The sequence below is a fragment of the Atta colombica genome, unplaced genomic scaffold (assembly GCF_001594045.1).
Source record: "Atta colombica isolate Treedump-2 unplaced genomic scaffold, Acol1.0 scaffold100, whole genome shotgun sequence".
NCBI lineage: Eukaryota > Metazoa > Arthropoda > Insecta > Hymenoptera > Formicidae > Atta > Atta colombica.
The window spans coordinates 3,467,528-3,484,930 of NW_017259185.1; the positions used below are offsets into that span (position 1 = coordinate 3,467,528).

General features: G+C 35.6%; 1 protein-coding gene across 1 annotated transcript in view; it reads right to left on the minus strand.

Annotated features, from left to right (window-relative positions):
• Positions 1 to 296: 296 nt before the first annotated feature.
• The window catches only part of LOC108685366, a 151,369-nt gene continuing 134,262 nt past the window's right edge, over positions 297 to 17,403 (minus strand). The window contains exons 11-15 of the mRNA XM_018190127.1: positions 15,150 to 15,317; positions 7,538 to 7,855; positions 3,273 to 3,531; positions 1,861 to 2,342; positions 297 to 837 (exon numbers count right to left, since the gene is read on the minus strand). Of these exons, the coding sequence (XP_018045616.1) occupies positions 371 to 837; positions 1,861 to 2,342; positions 3,273 to 3,531; positions 7,538 to 7,855; positions 15,150 to 15,317 (1,694 nt within the window). The 3' untranslated portion in view covers positions 297 to 370. The remainder of the gene's footprint in view (positions 838 to 1,860; positions 2,343 to 3,272; positions 3,532 to 7,537; positions 7,856 to 15,149; positions 15,318 to 17,403) is intronic.

Genomic DNA, 17,403 nt, shown 5'->3' on the forward strand with positions numbered 1-17,403 from the left:
CCGCGGCCCCCTGATATTAGTGTCATCGGTTCGTAAATGATTTGGCGTTCGCCATCGCTTCAGCAAACTAATTTTGCGGATCGATCGCGACACATTGTGGACGTAACGTCACAAAGTCTCTGTGTTTAGTCTCAAAGTGAAATTAAAAAATTAGAATAAGAAATCGTCAAAATTTTTCGAGTAAAATCATTTTTGCTCGGTTAATAGTTACGATTGAAATAATTTCCGTGAGATTACGATGGTATCAGTTAATTGAGAAAATTGCCGCTTCAACGATCCAACAATTTACGATCACCCTGTGTACGATTTCGCGCCAAGCAGAGCCGCGGACCACGGATCCGGCCGCATCTATTTCAATGTCGTCTTCTATTTACAGGAACAGCACGATCATATAATTGAGATATCTCGCGCTAGTGGTACCGTTGAGCTTCGTGCCGCCGTTTTCCTCGTCGTTCTCGCTGGCAGTGTCGCCCTTCGTCTCGACGATGGTGTCGAGTCGATCCATCGCACCCCTCTGGGGATGATAATTGCCCGAGCTCTCGCTCTCGGGAGTCTCGTCGGAGTCAACGTCGATCGTCCGATCGTTCACTTGGATCTTCACCACAGCGTCCACGGGGTACTTGCCGTTACCCTCATCGCTGGAGCCGGATCTGCCAGTGCTCGACGTGACTCCAGCCTCCCGCTCGCAACGCGGGCATACCTGACCGTTGGATGAGCCCTCGTCGCTCTGACAGCGGAAGCAGATCAGGTCGCCGTCGCTGGAGAAGTCGCAGTGCTCGCAGTGCACGACGACGTAGCCGTTACCTCGGCAGAGCTCGCAGATCGGGCTTTCGCGGTCTGTGAGCAGATCGACGGATTAGCTCGATAAGTTGTCACGCACGATCTAGGATTATCGCTTGATCGTTCTGAGAAACAATCCCCGACAGCAGTCGCATCGGAGATTGCGCGAAGCGTCAGCGAGAAATGCGGATGCAAGTAGCAGCGAAATCAGCGGAAGGAATAGGCGGTGTGCGTGCGAAAAATAGAATAGAAAGATACTACGTGTTCTTTTTTTTTATAAAAATACGAGAGAAGAGTAGAGATACTTTTCTAATCCGCTAAAGTTGTTTTGCGAGCATTTGCTATCTACGTTAAACAATAACATCATTCTCGTAACAGGATTAAAATTTAAGGATTTCACATAAGGATTTGCAGTTTACATAATAATAAAAAAGGATTAAATTAACCTTTAGTACACACTTTTGGACTTTCATTATTTATGTCCTGCTTTTTTTTTCTTCAAGAAAATAGGCGCTTCTGATAATTAGTTATAACATTTATATATTATTTTTCTTAAATATCTATACACGTTTTTATAAATACTTTCCAAAGATGTTAATGTATATGTAAAAATCACTTAATAATTTTTGCATGTTTGTTAAAGTACTGAAAAAGGAATCTCTGACACACGAATTATTTTGTTGCGTGTAATAAAGGAAAAATTATTGCCCACATTTCTACTAAAATGTAGTTTAATTCTAATTTCGGTTCAACTAACTCTTCATCTTTTTAGAAGTTCTAAAAATTAAAAAAAGATAAAGTTAAACTAATATTAAAGCTACATTGATAGAAACTAGCATATGTATATTAAGAATTAAAAAAGGAATTTTACATACTGAATTTTTTTTTGCTAAGGAAGAATAAAGGTTCTAGATTAGAATATAAGTGCGGAAACCGAAAATATCAGTGTATACCAGATGATGGGAAGACATCGGATTATCGGAGAACACCGAGGCCATTTAAATTAATAAAGCAAAGCGAACGAACTTGTTCAATCCTCGGACCAGAACTGGTCGAGGTACTCGCCTCTGTCGACGTCACCTCGATCGTCCGTATCCCTGGCGGTCCATCCACGTCGCTGTGGCTCCTGTGTCCGGTAAGATCGAGGTGACGTTATCGGCACCGCTTGCTCCAGATCGTGGTACGATCGCGGCGACGTCTGCGTCACGCGATCCTGATCCGTATGGTACGAGCGTGGAGAGGACAGCTTCACCGGGCTTCTGTAGGCACGAGAGGTTCCTGGTTCCTGGTGCCGGTCATCTATACGTTCTTCCACGTATTTGCCGGCATGTGAGTCAGGTGTTTGCGGTCGATAGGTGCAGGTGTGCGTTTTCTGATCGCACTCGCTACACAGCAGCAGATTCGATTTGCTGCCGGGTTGCGAGACGTAACCGTTGCAGGTACCATAGTAACGCTCGTCTTCATCGCTCTCGAAAAGATGCTGGCTTAAGCTACCGATCGACTTAGTGTCACTGAGGACCCTCGCGTCGTCCAACTCCGACTGATCGCCGTACCTATCATATAAAAACAAGATTGAGTAATAATAATAATTACTGTATTGCAAAGTTTGATTTTACGAGACTGACAACACAAAAAAGCATTCTCTTTCAATTTTGATGAGTTTTTAATGTGTGTAGTTTAGATCAAAATAAGGTATTTTTTCTACATTTAGGGGATGAAACATTCCTTTGGAGAAAATCAGTTTTTTTTTTCAATGGAAATATCATCAAAATTATAAAAAATAAAACAAAATTTTTAGTCGAATGGCCTTAAAAGAACTCTCTTTCTAACAATAGTCGAAAATTAAAAAATATTTTTTATAAACAAAATTTTTTTATTATGAAATTTTTTTCCTATTATAAAAAGTATTCTTGAAATCATATTCAACTTTTATTTTAAAAAATCTCACGGCATCGATAATATTCGCTCTGAAAAGAATTGGATGTTTCAGCCCCTAAAAATGCGTATGGACATATATAAAAAAAATATGTGTCTTTTATTTTGATCGAGACTACAAATATTAAACGCTTATCAAAATTGAAAGGGGATATTTCTATATCTCCTTGTGAATATATATAAAGAAGAAAGGAAAAGATAAAATAACGTAAACGGCAATATTGTTCCTGTAATAACTGTAATAATGCAATATAAAAGAAATAAAACTGTAATATAAAAACAAAAGCTTTGTGGTTAAATCAATGATAATAGGTTACGTTTTATGCGTAAATAGATTTGCAGTCTACAATAATAACGTTATAACGTGTTATAGATTCGAATTCTGTAGTAATAACGTATAAAATATTTACTGGCTTTTATGCTCCTGATATATTATAATTAAAAATATATAGTAATAAGTTAAGTACCTAGTATCAGCGGTTCCGACAAGGTAGTGGCGTATCCGTTCGATCTTGGTTTTGCCGCGCTCTCGCGGCATTGTTTCTCGTTAAATAATGCTCTCCCGATTTCTCTCATTGTTGTCTTCGACGCTCGAGGTCGAGCTTGCCCCGCAGATCTGCATCTCGATTTCGGCCAACCGATGTTCGACCTCCCACTGTTGCTGGTTCAGTTTGACGCTCATCGCTGCGTTCTCAGTCTCCAGGCATTTCAGGCGCTCGCGGAGACGCTGAATCTCCGCCAATAGAGCCTCGTGGGTGCCAAACAAAGGCGTTGTACCTTCGCTCACCAGCTGCGTCATGCTGTTGCAAGTCATGCCTGAAACAAGACGAGTATTGATGTACAGAGATGTTGTTCACATTTCTCAAAATTAAGTTAGTAATTTTACAAAAAAGAGACATTATTTTGTGAAAAACATCTGTGATGTTTTTGTGATGAAGAAATAAAATGGTGCATCTGAAATCTGGTTTAATCTTTTATAGGAAAGCTATTACAGTGGCTGAAACAGTGTTATATGTTGAGGCAGGGAACATAATAAAATAATGAATTATAAATCTTGAGTTAATTAACAAATCTTACTTAAGAAAAAGATTTTAAATTTTTCAAAAATTATAAACTTATAATAGATATTTTTAATTTCTAAAGATTAATAACAATTAAATAAATAAGATAGAAACAAATAAGCAAGCGGCAGAATTCTTAATACGAATTCGTGAGATGGTTACAACTGGCGGTTGAATTATTCTCCATCTTCCGTAATGTGGAGATCGCGTTTCAGTGAAAGACATTCAATTTTATATATCTATAGATATCTACAAGTAGAGTCGCTGCTGATATATATAGACCATTTCACAATTATTACCTACCTACAATTACGTAAGCATAATTTAAGTAATTGTAATTGTAAGAATTGACCAATCACAATCGAATATAAAAAAAGTATTCATAATATTTTATCAATTTTTTAAATAAGCTATTTTCCAAAATAATTTATTATTGAAAACCTCTACAAAGAACGCAATTTTTGTTCTAGGATATATTGTAACTTATATGTAGAGTGGAAATATAAAAAATAAAAACTTTGCCATTGAAGTTAATAGAACAATTTTTCATTTTTCACGTTTTCGCTCTAGGGAAAATGTTACATGATCAGTATTCTGCTGTTAAAATGGTTTGTTATGGATCTGTATATATTGAAAGATTTTAATAACATCGAAAAATAATCCAAACCGATTAATAATTTCAGATTTTGTGATACGATTTCTTTAAATTTATATACAATAACTACATCTTAGAAGAAATGAAATCAGACAGAAGCGAGTACAATGCAATTAGTGTTACAAGAACTTTCTAAATTCTTTGGAGTGAGATTTCACTCTCTTGGAATGAGATTTACTCTGAAGAATTTAGAAAGAATAAAGAATTAATTTTTTTTAACTTAATTTGACACCTTCTCTCCCTCCTTGTTAACGCGTCTTTGTACAATCTATTTACAATGGTCCTGATTACATACACAAATATGCACGTGAGTACGAAGTTTTGTCTTTCAGTCCGCTGATATAGTACAAGTATAGTGCGCGCAATTATCAATTGTTGAAAGTTAGATTAGATGAGGAGCGTGGAAAGAGCAACGAACGAGTTCTGCACTTAATGGCGCCGGCGTCAGTGTGTATACGAATGCAAAATGAATCCTCGAGCGCATTCACGGGTCTTTGTGATTCACTGATGTTGATTAATGCGCATGATTAGTATTTCTCTCTTGGTACCAACGGTTGCACTAGTGCAATAATAGAATTCGCATACAAGATGAAGTCGCTTCTCTCGATCGCATCGAGAGCTGATACAACGTACAAAGATTAGCATTAGCAAACTGCTAACTAATTCACGAATTACCGCGGCGTATCGTCTGGCCATTCAGGAAACCCCGAGTATTGTCGAGAGACTCATCTTGATCGTGTCACTCTTCGCGTCAACATTCGAATTCGGCAAATGGAATTGCAGCGGCTATTTCGGGAGATCGGTTTCCCATTTTATACCATACCCACCGGAATAACGATTACGCGTGACGATGTTTCGCCAGTTAAATCAGTATACTGTCGATTCGCATCCGATTTGTTACCGCCCGCAGCGAAATCTGTCGCTTTATTTTCGGGAGAGGGGTATTAACGTATCATACTGCGTTTTGTTTATATACATGCTTTAAACGGAAACGCTCGATTACCAGTGGAATTTCCAGTTTGCGGAAAGGAAGGGGAAGGGGAGGAGAAGGGGGGGGGAGAGGATTTTATTCCCCAAACGACATATAAACGTCGGCAGAAACACGTTAAAATCGTTACTACCTATCGTATCTATCGGGGTTAATGGTCGGGCGGTATTTTACGAGTGGCGCCGAGCGTCGCTCGTCATTCATTACCCTCACGATATTTCTGAATTTACCTTTTTGCCGTTTTACAGCCGCCGATAAACGGCGACCGTACACGCGACACACTTCGTGTTATGTATTATTCACGTCTGATTAGATATGATTTGCAATGAGAGATCACATCCCGCGGAATTCTAATCCGCGGCGCGGAGATTGCGACTGAATCGACTATTCGTTTATATGAAGGCGCGATATAAAGTCTCTTCCGGAGACGCTCACTATACGATTCATCAATCTTTCCCTTCATAATGATAAACAATTAAAGCTTATTCAAATATGACGATTAAATTTTCCGAGATAAATGAATCGTAACGATATAAACAATAAAATGCATTTCTAGAAATATCATGAATGATGACAATTTCCATAATGCTGCGGAGAATCTGGGACCTTGTGTGTGTTGCGAGCACATGTGTGCTTTCAGAGTCTTTTGTTCTGAAAATACCTCCGGGATGGAACTTATTACAAAACGTTCAATCGAACGTAACGACATCGATGGTTTATAGTACAAACATTACACGGCCTTTCTAAAAAAGCTTTTATGGAACGTGAAATATTGATGACTAGAAAGTGAGAGGCTACGAAGGTCTTCCTATTCTCTCCATGTTCGCGCTTCACTTAATCGCGAAGTCTTATAGTCTATAAGAAACTACGGTTTTGCGTCAGCAGTTTGCCGACGAGCACCGTCGGCACCGTTATCGGCAATGATTTATATACCCGGTATAATATTGCAAAAGAATCGCCAGCGATCGATGATATTTTTAAAATAAATCCGATATGAAAGTTGTCCTACACAGGTAAAATGAATTTACAAGTTATCAAGTATGATTGGGATAGGATAAAATTTTCATTGCGTTCGCAGCATTTTATCGATGATCGGAAAATACAATTTACGTGATTACTCGACGTTGCGAGTGCTTACAGAAATATCTGCTACTTTTCATAAATAATTATATTGAATCCATTCTGACTCGGAGAACAAATTTACTTTTTCTACACTTTTCTACGATGTTTCTCTTTTTTATTTTATTAAAAAAATTTTTTCCCTAGAGGCAATATATAGGATATTAATCAGTTTAATAATTAATATCAATTTTTTATTTGATAATCCGAATGTTCATTAATCCGTTTTAACCAACGATTTTTTGAAAAGTAGCACAGTAGTCAATTAAATTGAAATGCAGCCAGTAGTTATAGCCACCACTGGCAACATCGTAAGAAGATTATCGAGTTGCGATTGTGATACAGATATACCAGATATGTAGAATGTTGTAACACATAACAATGCAATAGATAAAAGATCCATTTTTACTGTATCGTTTCCTAGTAGAAATTTTATGCACCCCATATTTTTTGCAATCACTGGACAGTTTATTAATTTTTATCTATTAATTTTTATCTAGTAACTGGGAAATAAAACTATTTAGAATTCCAAAATGTAATGCTTTGCCTGCAGTTACTCAAAATTCAAATTTATTTGCTAAACATAAATTTAAGAACATACAGAATAATAAATGTATAATAATAATAATAATAATAATTTATTATTAATCATCTATTAATAAATAATAACAGGGCAGGACACAAATTGCGTATACTTTTATTAGGAATTGTTTTCATCATTGAATAAAATTCTATCAAGTTCTTGTCCATTTTCTATGCGGTATTGTTACTACCGCAACTAATGAGAATACAGTAATACTAGACGAAGTAACTGGACGAGTGTCTAGGAAAATTGTACATATTTCAAGGTCAATATCCTTTCGAAGACGTGCCAGAAAATGTAAAATTTTGTGCAAAGGAGAGAATAAAAGAATCCTGCTTTGGGTTGGTCGAAATTCAGAGAAAAGGAGATCTCCTAATGTCACATCGCATCGGGGTGATTGGTAAATGAGGGCTTACCGGAATGAGTGGACTGCCTGCCGGTAGAGGCTTGGGTCGCGGCTGACGGTGGCGCCCTGGCCGTCTGGTCCTCGCTGCTGGGACCACTGCTGGCCCCGCTTATCGGGCTTTCCGCGCCTCTGGGCACGTTGTCCGCTAGAACCCCCGTGCCCGGCATGGCGCGAGGCGTCACCGGACTCGGACTCGGCGAGAATAATGAGGCAGCCGTCGAGTACGCGTGGGACTTGAGGTCGATCGGCGATATCCACATGTCCTCCAGCGACACGCGGCCCCGCGACTCCACTAGACCGGGCGTGCTCTGGCACCTGCCCATGGCGACTGGAAATTTACATCTTGCTTTAGTGAAAAGCGGTGTTTCCATTGCGCGGGACATCAGCTTTCAATATAATAATATTAATTATTTATTTGCATTAAAACAATTTATATCGTTGAGTATTTTTGACATTAAGTTGTACGCTTTGTACAGATTCAAATTTAATAATTAATGTTTCTTTGTTAAATATAATCTCTATAAATAATAACAGTAAATTTAAATTAAGCGTGATGGATTAAATATTTTTCTCTTTACATAGAAATGAAAAATTGAATATCTGTTAAAAAAATTATTTGTTATTATAGGACGAGCTGTAATAGGTAAGGAATGCAATTTCAGTAAAACAGTTTAAGAAATACGTGTTTAACATGTTTTATATCTGATTCTGTGTACCAAAAAATTAATATGGCAGAATAAATGAATTGCTTTCCCAAATTCACGTTAAGTTAAATAACATAAAGTATATTTTTGTGTTTCATTTATAGATTCTTGAATTTCAATCTGTTTGACAATCTGTTTTCGCACAGATAGGATTTTATTTTAAAAATCGTGACGATCCGATGGTCCAAAAAAAAAAGAGTTGCGGTATTACCATACTATGTCGCTATGTCGCTTTTTCATCTTTCTGGAAGTAAAACTGCCGTCGCGCATGAAAAGCTCAACCGTAGTCGTCAGAATTTATGAAATACGGGAAAACAACGAGAAGAGCTAGCCATTTATTTAGGATATCATTCATTCGTGATGCGTGTTATCCATGCATCGTGTTTACGCACGTCGTGACTGATACGATCCGTACGTGCTCGAATTTCCGCTTTGAGGTGTGTTGACATTTAACCACGACGTTGACAGTATTCAGTATATCAATAGTACGCCATTTCACTTTGATGCAGATTTTCCGATCATCGAGAACGCATGATCTTTCGATTCATTACAGATTTCCGCTTCGATGATATTACACCTTACATGAAGACATAACATGAGAGATAAATGAGAGAACTTTGCTCCATTGGTAAAAGTTCGCATCAATCAATTCATGTTAGAATTTAGGATAGAATTTTATAATTTTTTTTTCAAAAAGGATGATTTGATAGAACTATCTAAAAATTCAGCTAGATAAAGAAAAATAACTTTGTTACATCGTCAAAATAATTATGTAGAGTACACAAGTAGGTTGAAATAGAATGTCAAAACTTTGTATAATGTTGCTCATCACTTAGTATTATTATTGTATTATTGAACATTATTGTATAGTAATTACGAAACACTCTATAGAAAGAATAATTAAACGGATAAAAAATCCAAGATAAAAATAGAACGAATAAAAATCTTATATAATTATTTTGATAATTCAACAAAATTATTTTCAGATTTGTAAATTTTTTGATAGTTTAGCAAAACCATTCTTTTCATATGATATTGTACTGTGAATCTTATGTGCTATAAATTTTATAATTTTATGCTTTCTACGGAAAACATTTTAAAAATCTAAGATAATTATATACATATATCTATGTATATAAAATATATATTAAAATATACGCCTGTAATAAGATATATAGCATACAAAATAATATATATTAAATATTTATCCTAAAAATCTTACTGTTGAATTATGAATCATTTATAAATTATGGAGAGAGCTTAACGATAACTATTAAATTTATGCAAAAGTGACAAGAGATATCTAGGTCAAAAGATGCGGGTTGTGAAATAAAAAAAAATTATGTAAAGCAATTAGCAATAGAAATACGTTCGTGTATCGTACTCGTAAATATTTCTAGTCAAAGAGATTTTTTTTTAATAATTCGATTAATGGTTATGTAACGTGTCACGGATCAGTTAAATTGAAGATCCCTCCGTAATTAAATAAAGTGACCTTTAAATATCAAGGGAGGTAAATCGCGGATCAAGACGCTAATAGCGAACACGACGGCAAATCCAAAAAAAATTGTTATCTTCGTGACGCACGAAGTATGGGAATTCTTTGATGCTATTTCAATTAGAAGTCTAAGTATAAGTTACATCGTTTAACTTTTTTATGCTTTTTAGCAAAAGTCCTTCATCAATTTTGCAATCCGCGAAAAGTCGCATACCTTTAGATCTGTAAACGTTACGACAGCAACATGTCTTTGTTCACTTTTATGTTAATTAGAGGACATTGCACCGATAACAATAGCCGACAGCAGATCGATAGGCCGGATCTCGTTCTCGGCATCGCCTACGCACGCAGCTTTTCCTCCTCTCTCGTCACTCGCCGCTGCGCCGTAACTCACGTTACGCATTACACTTATTACAGCGACCTAATTTTTCATACGTTATCCTTCATAGCAACGTAAAAGTACATTGGCTTGTGCAACGAGATGAGTGCCGAATGAAAATCTGCCGTTTTGATAGTGATGAATGGTTCGAGAAGTTTATAAATGAAATAAATTTCAACGTAAGCGTATTACTGGAAAATATACGATGATAGACCGGCGATAGCTCGCGTCTTTAAAAAAAACATAGCGATATCTCTCAAAATGTGTACTCGAGCAGAATATTTCATTCTATTCAACGTTTTTACTTAAAATTCAGTGTATTAACATTATAGCTTTCGGACCTTTCATCATATTTTCTTAGAAGAGAAAAGAAGCAAAAGAATATAAACAAAGAACATGAAAATAAAATCTTTTTTATGTTCTCTCTTATAGAGAAATAATATCTGTTTAAAATTAAATTAAATCTTAGATTTTCTTCGGTTTTTATAAACTTTACAGCGTTTGCACTTTGTAGTACATCAAGATTTGTTAAATGATTTTTCCGCCGTTTTATTTTTGTCTTTTATATTAAAAGGATCTATTATTTAAAAAGGAATACAGTTAGAAAATTTGTGTTAAATTTGACACATTTTACATGTTTTAAATGTTTATCCAAATTTTTGTGTTAATTTAACATAAGATAAATACATTAAAAGTATTACAAATATTATGCAAAAAAAAACACAATATTGTGAAATAATTTATACGCAAATTGGAAGCATATTTCTTCAATACACTTATATGTAAATATATTATGTTTTAAATTTATTATATTAAATTGATATATGTATATTGATATATGTATATTTCATTTATTTATCTTAGAATTTACGTTTTAAAATACATTATTCTTATATTATTTGTTCATTTACTTACAAATTATGTTGTTTTAAGATTAAGAAATATTGAATATCAAATTAGCACAAAATATTTAAATAACACAATCACATTATATTAAACTAACACTTAACAATACATTACAAATTCAACACAAACATTTTATCAGATACAAATACAAAATAGTGTATTTGTGTAGCCACTAACTTTTTATTACGAATAAAATCCCATTTCTTCCCATTTTCTAATTTATCTTCGCCTGAAATTTACGATTGAAGGGACAGTGATTTTGCAAAATCCTTATGTCTGTATATTTTTGCTAGAAAACGGAAAGTATAGACCGAAGGGTACTCAGCCCGTGACACGCCGACCTATAGGCCGAAGTTAATATTGCCATATCATGATATTCCAACTGTCATTTCCGCGTGTTTTGGATCAATGAGACATCCGAAAGGAAAGAATTGCCGTGACTTTTACAGCCATTTATCTCCATCAGCGTGGCATCGACTTTCGCCATTAAGTATCCGCCTCGTTTATTCTTCGCGCTTTTACGTGTGCTAAGAATTAGGTCACGAAAACATTTCGCATGCGGATGAATGAATCCTGAGATAGAGATATTCTCGAGGTAGAGATGTGTCTCGAGATAGCGATATTCGCCGTCGTGTATTTAGCGTTAAACGCGACCATCTAATTTCCATCTCACACTTACCCTGCGTGCGTTTCTCGCATTAGGCAAATGAGACATATAAGGGAAACATGTAAAACAGTGGCGGCGAATTTGCGGCATGCGGCACTGAATCGAGGTACCACGATTTTCCCATACAAAACTTATTTATGTTTGTTTTGTATAAAATTTAAACATTTCTTAAAATAACAACATGAAAGAAATATATTTATATTATTATATTTATATTGAACAAAAATGGACTGATAAGATTAAACATATATGAATAAAAAATGCTATATCCGTTTAAGATTTTTTGTGTCTATTTCTTGTAAATTTTTACAACTTTCGATTTAAGCCAACTTTGTGCCTATTTATTAGTCTTAAAATACAGTCTTAAACCAAAGCTAAAGTAATATCATAAATTAAATTGCAAGCAATTTAATATTATTGCTGCAAATAAGTATCTTAAAAAGCTGTTAATGATTTGATGCTAATAAGAATCTTAGAAACTGTAAATAAAATAAGCTGACGTAAATAAAATGAACATAACGTGAAACTGGAAATTGAATAAATTTACAAGAAACTAAATATGACATTTTTCATTCGTGTATAAAATATATTTATTTTATATTACATTTATGCATTTTATAATATTAAAGAAAAACTTATAAATAGAAAATAAATTGCAAAGAATGTGTTTTATTAATATCCATTTAAATTCTCGCATTAAAGATTCTCATTTCACAACTTCCTCTTAAGTTTAACAAGACTTACAGCTGACTCATAGAGAGCAACATAGCCGCATTTCGTTTAAACGCGCATTGAAAGTTCTGCGCCACTCAGGAATATATCTTTCAAAAGCTTGACCAAAGTTCCATGATCGAAAATCTTTCAAGACGTTAACGTGCGAGGGTATCGAGAATCACATAGAGCGATGGCGATGCTGAAAGGGCTCAGCGAGGTGAAGACGTGATTTCGCTGTACCATTCAAAAGATTTTCGTCAGCGCGTGTAGTAATAGGTGTAGCAGCGAGCTGAGGAGTTTAATTAATTAATCCGGAACTGTGCGACGAGCGCAAAGCGGCCACCCTTTGCTCACTTTGTGGTACAAGGTGGCGGAGTTCGCCGTCCGCGCTGTTGTTATAACACGCGAAACTTTCGAGCACGGGCATCGTTGTGGAAACTATGGCAAACATAATACAGTCGTTTATCCTTCGCATAGCTCCTTCGGAGATCCGTAAGAGAAAAATAAAATTGCTGAATGAAGTTGTTGAATTTCCACCTGTATACTTGGGACAAAGGTTCAGATTATTTCGCTTTGTGGAAGATTCAAACGGGAAGTGGTAGTTTAGTTTTGCAGCGAAGATCTTATCAAATAATATACCGAAGCAAATTTATGTAACTCAAACAATTTCGTAAATTTTATTTTTCAATTGCGAATTAAATCTATGCTTAAATTTTGCTTTAATAATTTTGAATGACGTTGACGAGAGACGGATTTTAATAAAAATTGTACAAGAGCATCTTTTTCAACATCGTGTGATGGTATTTGTCAGTGTCAAGTTGACTTTTTGAAAACTTTTCTGTAGAGGTTAAACCTTCAAAAACCAACTTTTCATGCGCGACAACCCACTTTCATTAGATGCTCGTTATGGTTTGCAGAAGAAACGAGAAGAGATTACGCGGAGAGTACTGCAAGCGTTTTTTTCAACAAAAATTTAGGTCGAGAAGAATATTTTGAATGACGGTTTTTCGGAAATAAGAACGATACGAGATAGACTTTTATATCATAAGCCCTCGAGGCAGTCAACTAGTATTTGCAATATTTTTTGGCGACGCGAAGAAAAGAAATTTAGTACCTTCGATAAAACTGTTTAGTTGAGGTATTTTTTAACAGCAACCAAACATTTTGTTTATAAAAAATTAATAAAAAATTTAATTGTTTTTGAAAGTAATTTCTTTATCATGTAGATAATAAAAAATATTTGTTTATATAAGTAAACAATTTAGTTTGCGTAAAATATTACAGTTTTGTCCGATACATTTCAACTAAAAATTTTTATTCGATATATTTCAACCAAATTTCTGTTGTTTCAGTGAAATTTTGGTTCACGGAATAAAACATTTTCCTATTAGTATATTTTACAGCTGTCGCGCGATCCGAAAGACAGGATGAGACAGAATGGAGAAATTCATCGATGAATTATCGCTTTATTAAATTTCAACAATATTTCTTGTTATATTGAAATTGGAATTTATACATGAGAAAATTAATGAAAGATGAGAAAATTAATATCGATCAAGCAAGTTAATAAAAAGTTAATTCAAGTTTTTGCGAAGAAAACTTTAGCAACAGTTAATCAAATAAAAACTTATCAAAGCTTGTTCAATTATATTTCTATCTTTATTGAAGAATGGATATATTTTTTTAAATCAGTTATCTCGCGAGTTGAAAAGTTGGAGTAAAACTTGATTCATTGATTTTAATAAAAAGCGTTCGGGATGTAGTTTAGTTTCGTTTCAATCGCAAGAAAATAACAAGTTCCGGAGTAACTATTGTGATCGAGTGTCAAAGATGACTGCTAAGGCTCTTCTCTGAGATGTCACACGGAGATATAATATATCTATTTCAAAGCATCTTTAACTATTATACTCAAAACTCCAATCTAACGTTCCACAATGGTTAATTTGTTAATGCGCCGTAGCAGCGACGAGCACATCTTGATGGAATCCTCTATTCTTGGTTCGAAGTTCTTCGGATGGCATCCGCATCCCGAAGAACTTACCTTGCCGAGGGCGCATAAACTTCCGTGAGTCTAGCTATTTTAACGATGGTAACGAGGAAAGTTTCAGGCATTCGAAGCGTTTCGGTTGTGCACCAAGTTGCTCGCAAGACGCGACGCAAGACGTTCGCAATCGTATTCGAACCTGTTTCGCGCAACTCTGAGAATGAGTGAATTGAAAAGCAGTTTTAAATGTATTTCCACCATGTTGATACCAGCTTCGCGGCGGATGTAGCGCAGATCGTACAAACGATCTTCGAATCATTTGCGAAACACGCCTAAGACAGACGTAAAAAGAAAAATAAGCCGAATTACAGAAAGAAATGCAAGAGTTTCTTTCGAATGTCGATACTTCACGAGTTATCACAGCCTTCCCGTTCGTTAAAGTTTCATCAAATAAAACGAGAGAACATCGTCGTAATCAAGTCTATTCAAGATAACTGAGAAGTTTTATAAATCCGATTTTTGTTATCAGCTGTTAGTTGAAAAAATCTAATTTATCAAGTCCAAGAGAGAAATTCGATCGAAGTATATCTTTAAAAGCTTTTTAACTTTCTCGTGAAAAAATTCGAAAGTTGTTCCGATCATCCGCGTTTCGAGAGGGGTGTTTCATCGATTTGTCTTACCTATCTGGTGCCGTTAAAGAAACACGATAGCTATTTGTATGTACTTGATGCGCGAATATAATAGAGACGAAAAAGGTAGGCTCGACTCACCTTTCTCCAGAGGAGCTCTCTTGTACTTCTCCAGCCTTTTGACTGCAATGGCTTCAAGGCGCACCCTGGCAGCCGGATACTCCTTGAGTACGTCCCACATGTCCTTCTTGCTGAGGACGAAGAGGTCCGAGTAGCCGACCGAGCGCACGCTGGCTGTTCGCCGGTTACCTGCGTCGATGTAGCCATTTATTGGTTATCGGGATGCATCAAGCTTTCTTATGTAACGCACCGTGATCGATTTGTCGATCGTTCCGCCGTTTTACCTATAGTAGACCCGCTCTCATTTCCTCAGCCCGGATGCACGTGGTTCCGATTGCACGCTCGATACGTCCGCGCGCGCGCGTGCGAACTATCTCTTTAAGATCCTTTTACATCGTTTTATACTCGTACAAAAGCACAGTAATTTTGATTAATCGGGTTCGTTACGGTTCAGTCTTCTATGTTAATTGATTGCCAGGTCGCTCAACTCGTTTTCCCGACTTTTTCAGAAAGACATTTAATCTTCCGATGTTTGTTGGCTGATAAATTGATAGATAATAGCAGATACGAATTAATTGTCTCACGGTTTTACCATATTTATCCGCTTCCGAGCGTGTTTTTTTTCGCATCTTTTTCGCGGAATAGAATGTAGTTAACTTCAGGTAGAAAAAGAAAAACCCGCAAGCTAGACTAATGAAGTAGTTTGCCCAGAATGTGATAATGATGCAGCCGAGCTATTGTTTACAACTTTAATTGGTGACAACGATATTTTATATACCGGCATAAAAGACCGCGTAATTAACAAGGTAACGAAGAGCATAATGAGCAATTGCTTCAGACTACAGACGTACGTGCAAGTCTGAAAAGTAGCAATAACAGACGCTACCGAGCACGAACTTTCTAAATTTTGGGGAAAGATTTAACCATTAGATAAATGTTTATATTCAGAAGTTCCGCTTCATTAGTATGCTACGAATATACCTGAACTGTACAAATTGTAATAATTAAGCTTAAGGCGACGGGAAATTCTTCTAGCACTTGATTGAAAATTATGTTTACACGTCCACGTTGAGTCGGTAATTATGGCATGCGGCATACGTCTCTCTGTCACGATGAGAATTGTAAATAACCAGTCGCAATTCGCGTCATATATTATTCAGAAAGTTTTCAAACGCAGCCGTTCCCTCTGCTCCATTTTTCGCTCAAATATCGTTTCAAATATAATACGCGCGGAATCGTTAACCGTACATCGAAGAAATTTAGCGGATGGAAATTCCGCTTCCATATTCCTCAAGTATTTGAACTACTTATTTCAAACGGTCTTATCCGATAAATAGACTCCGACATGTTATGAAGGATACAAATTACCTAAGAGCATTTTATCTTTTCAAAAGTTGCGAGATATTTCGGTAAAATAAAATTTTATTGTTCGAACGTTGTATATTTATTAGTTACAATTCATTAAGTAACCAGTTTAACGAGATGCTAATTCACAGTTTATTTATTAAGTAGTGAGTTTAACGAGATGCTAATTTTGCGATTGTTATTCAATTACGGTACGATGAATAAGTAAGTTTATTGTACATTTTCGACGGAAAATTCTGCGATTAATTTCTCGAAAATAACGTGTATAAACAGACGATGTGCAAATTTTACCTTATTTCCTATTATTATACATCTTAATTTTAATAAAAGTGTATGAATATACTTATGTTTTGCTGTAGTTTCTTTGGCAACGATTTTCTTTTACCGCTGTTTGTGTCAAATATTACTTGTCAGATACTACTTGCATAGATAACGTTAATATATTTGCGATGAACAATATATCAATACTTGATAGTGGAAATATTTTTGAAGAAAGATAGTCTATTTTGTTTTTTCTCTCGATAATTTTTTTCTCTATACTGGAATAGTGAAAATAAGATAATAAAATCGGCTAACTTTCTTCATGAATAAATCAAAGCAACCAAGTTATATAACTTGATATTTCAAAAGCTAAGATAAAGGACACTAGAAACTACTGTAATCAATTTGTACATGTGTATATGTGTGTGTGTGTGTGTGTAGGTGTGTGTGTGTGTGTGTTTGTGTGCGTGCGCGTGCGTGTGTATGTGTATGTGTGTAAATATAGATATAATTTAATATTAATAATTGGTAATAATAATTTGGCGGATCTGAATGCAGGCCAATACAATCGTACGAAATCAGCACGCATTACAGAAGTAAAAATTACAATTATCAATAAGAGCCTACGTTAGGGAGTGATGACGACAAA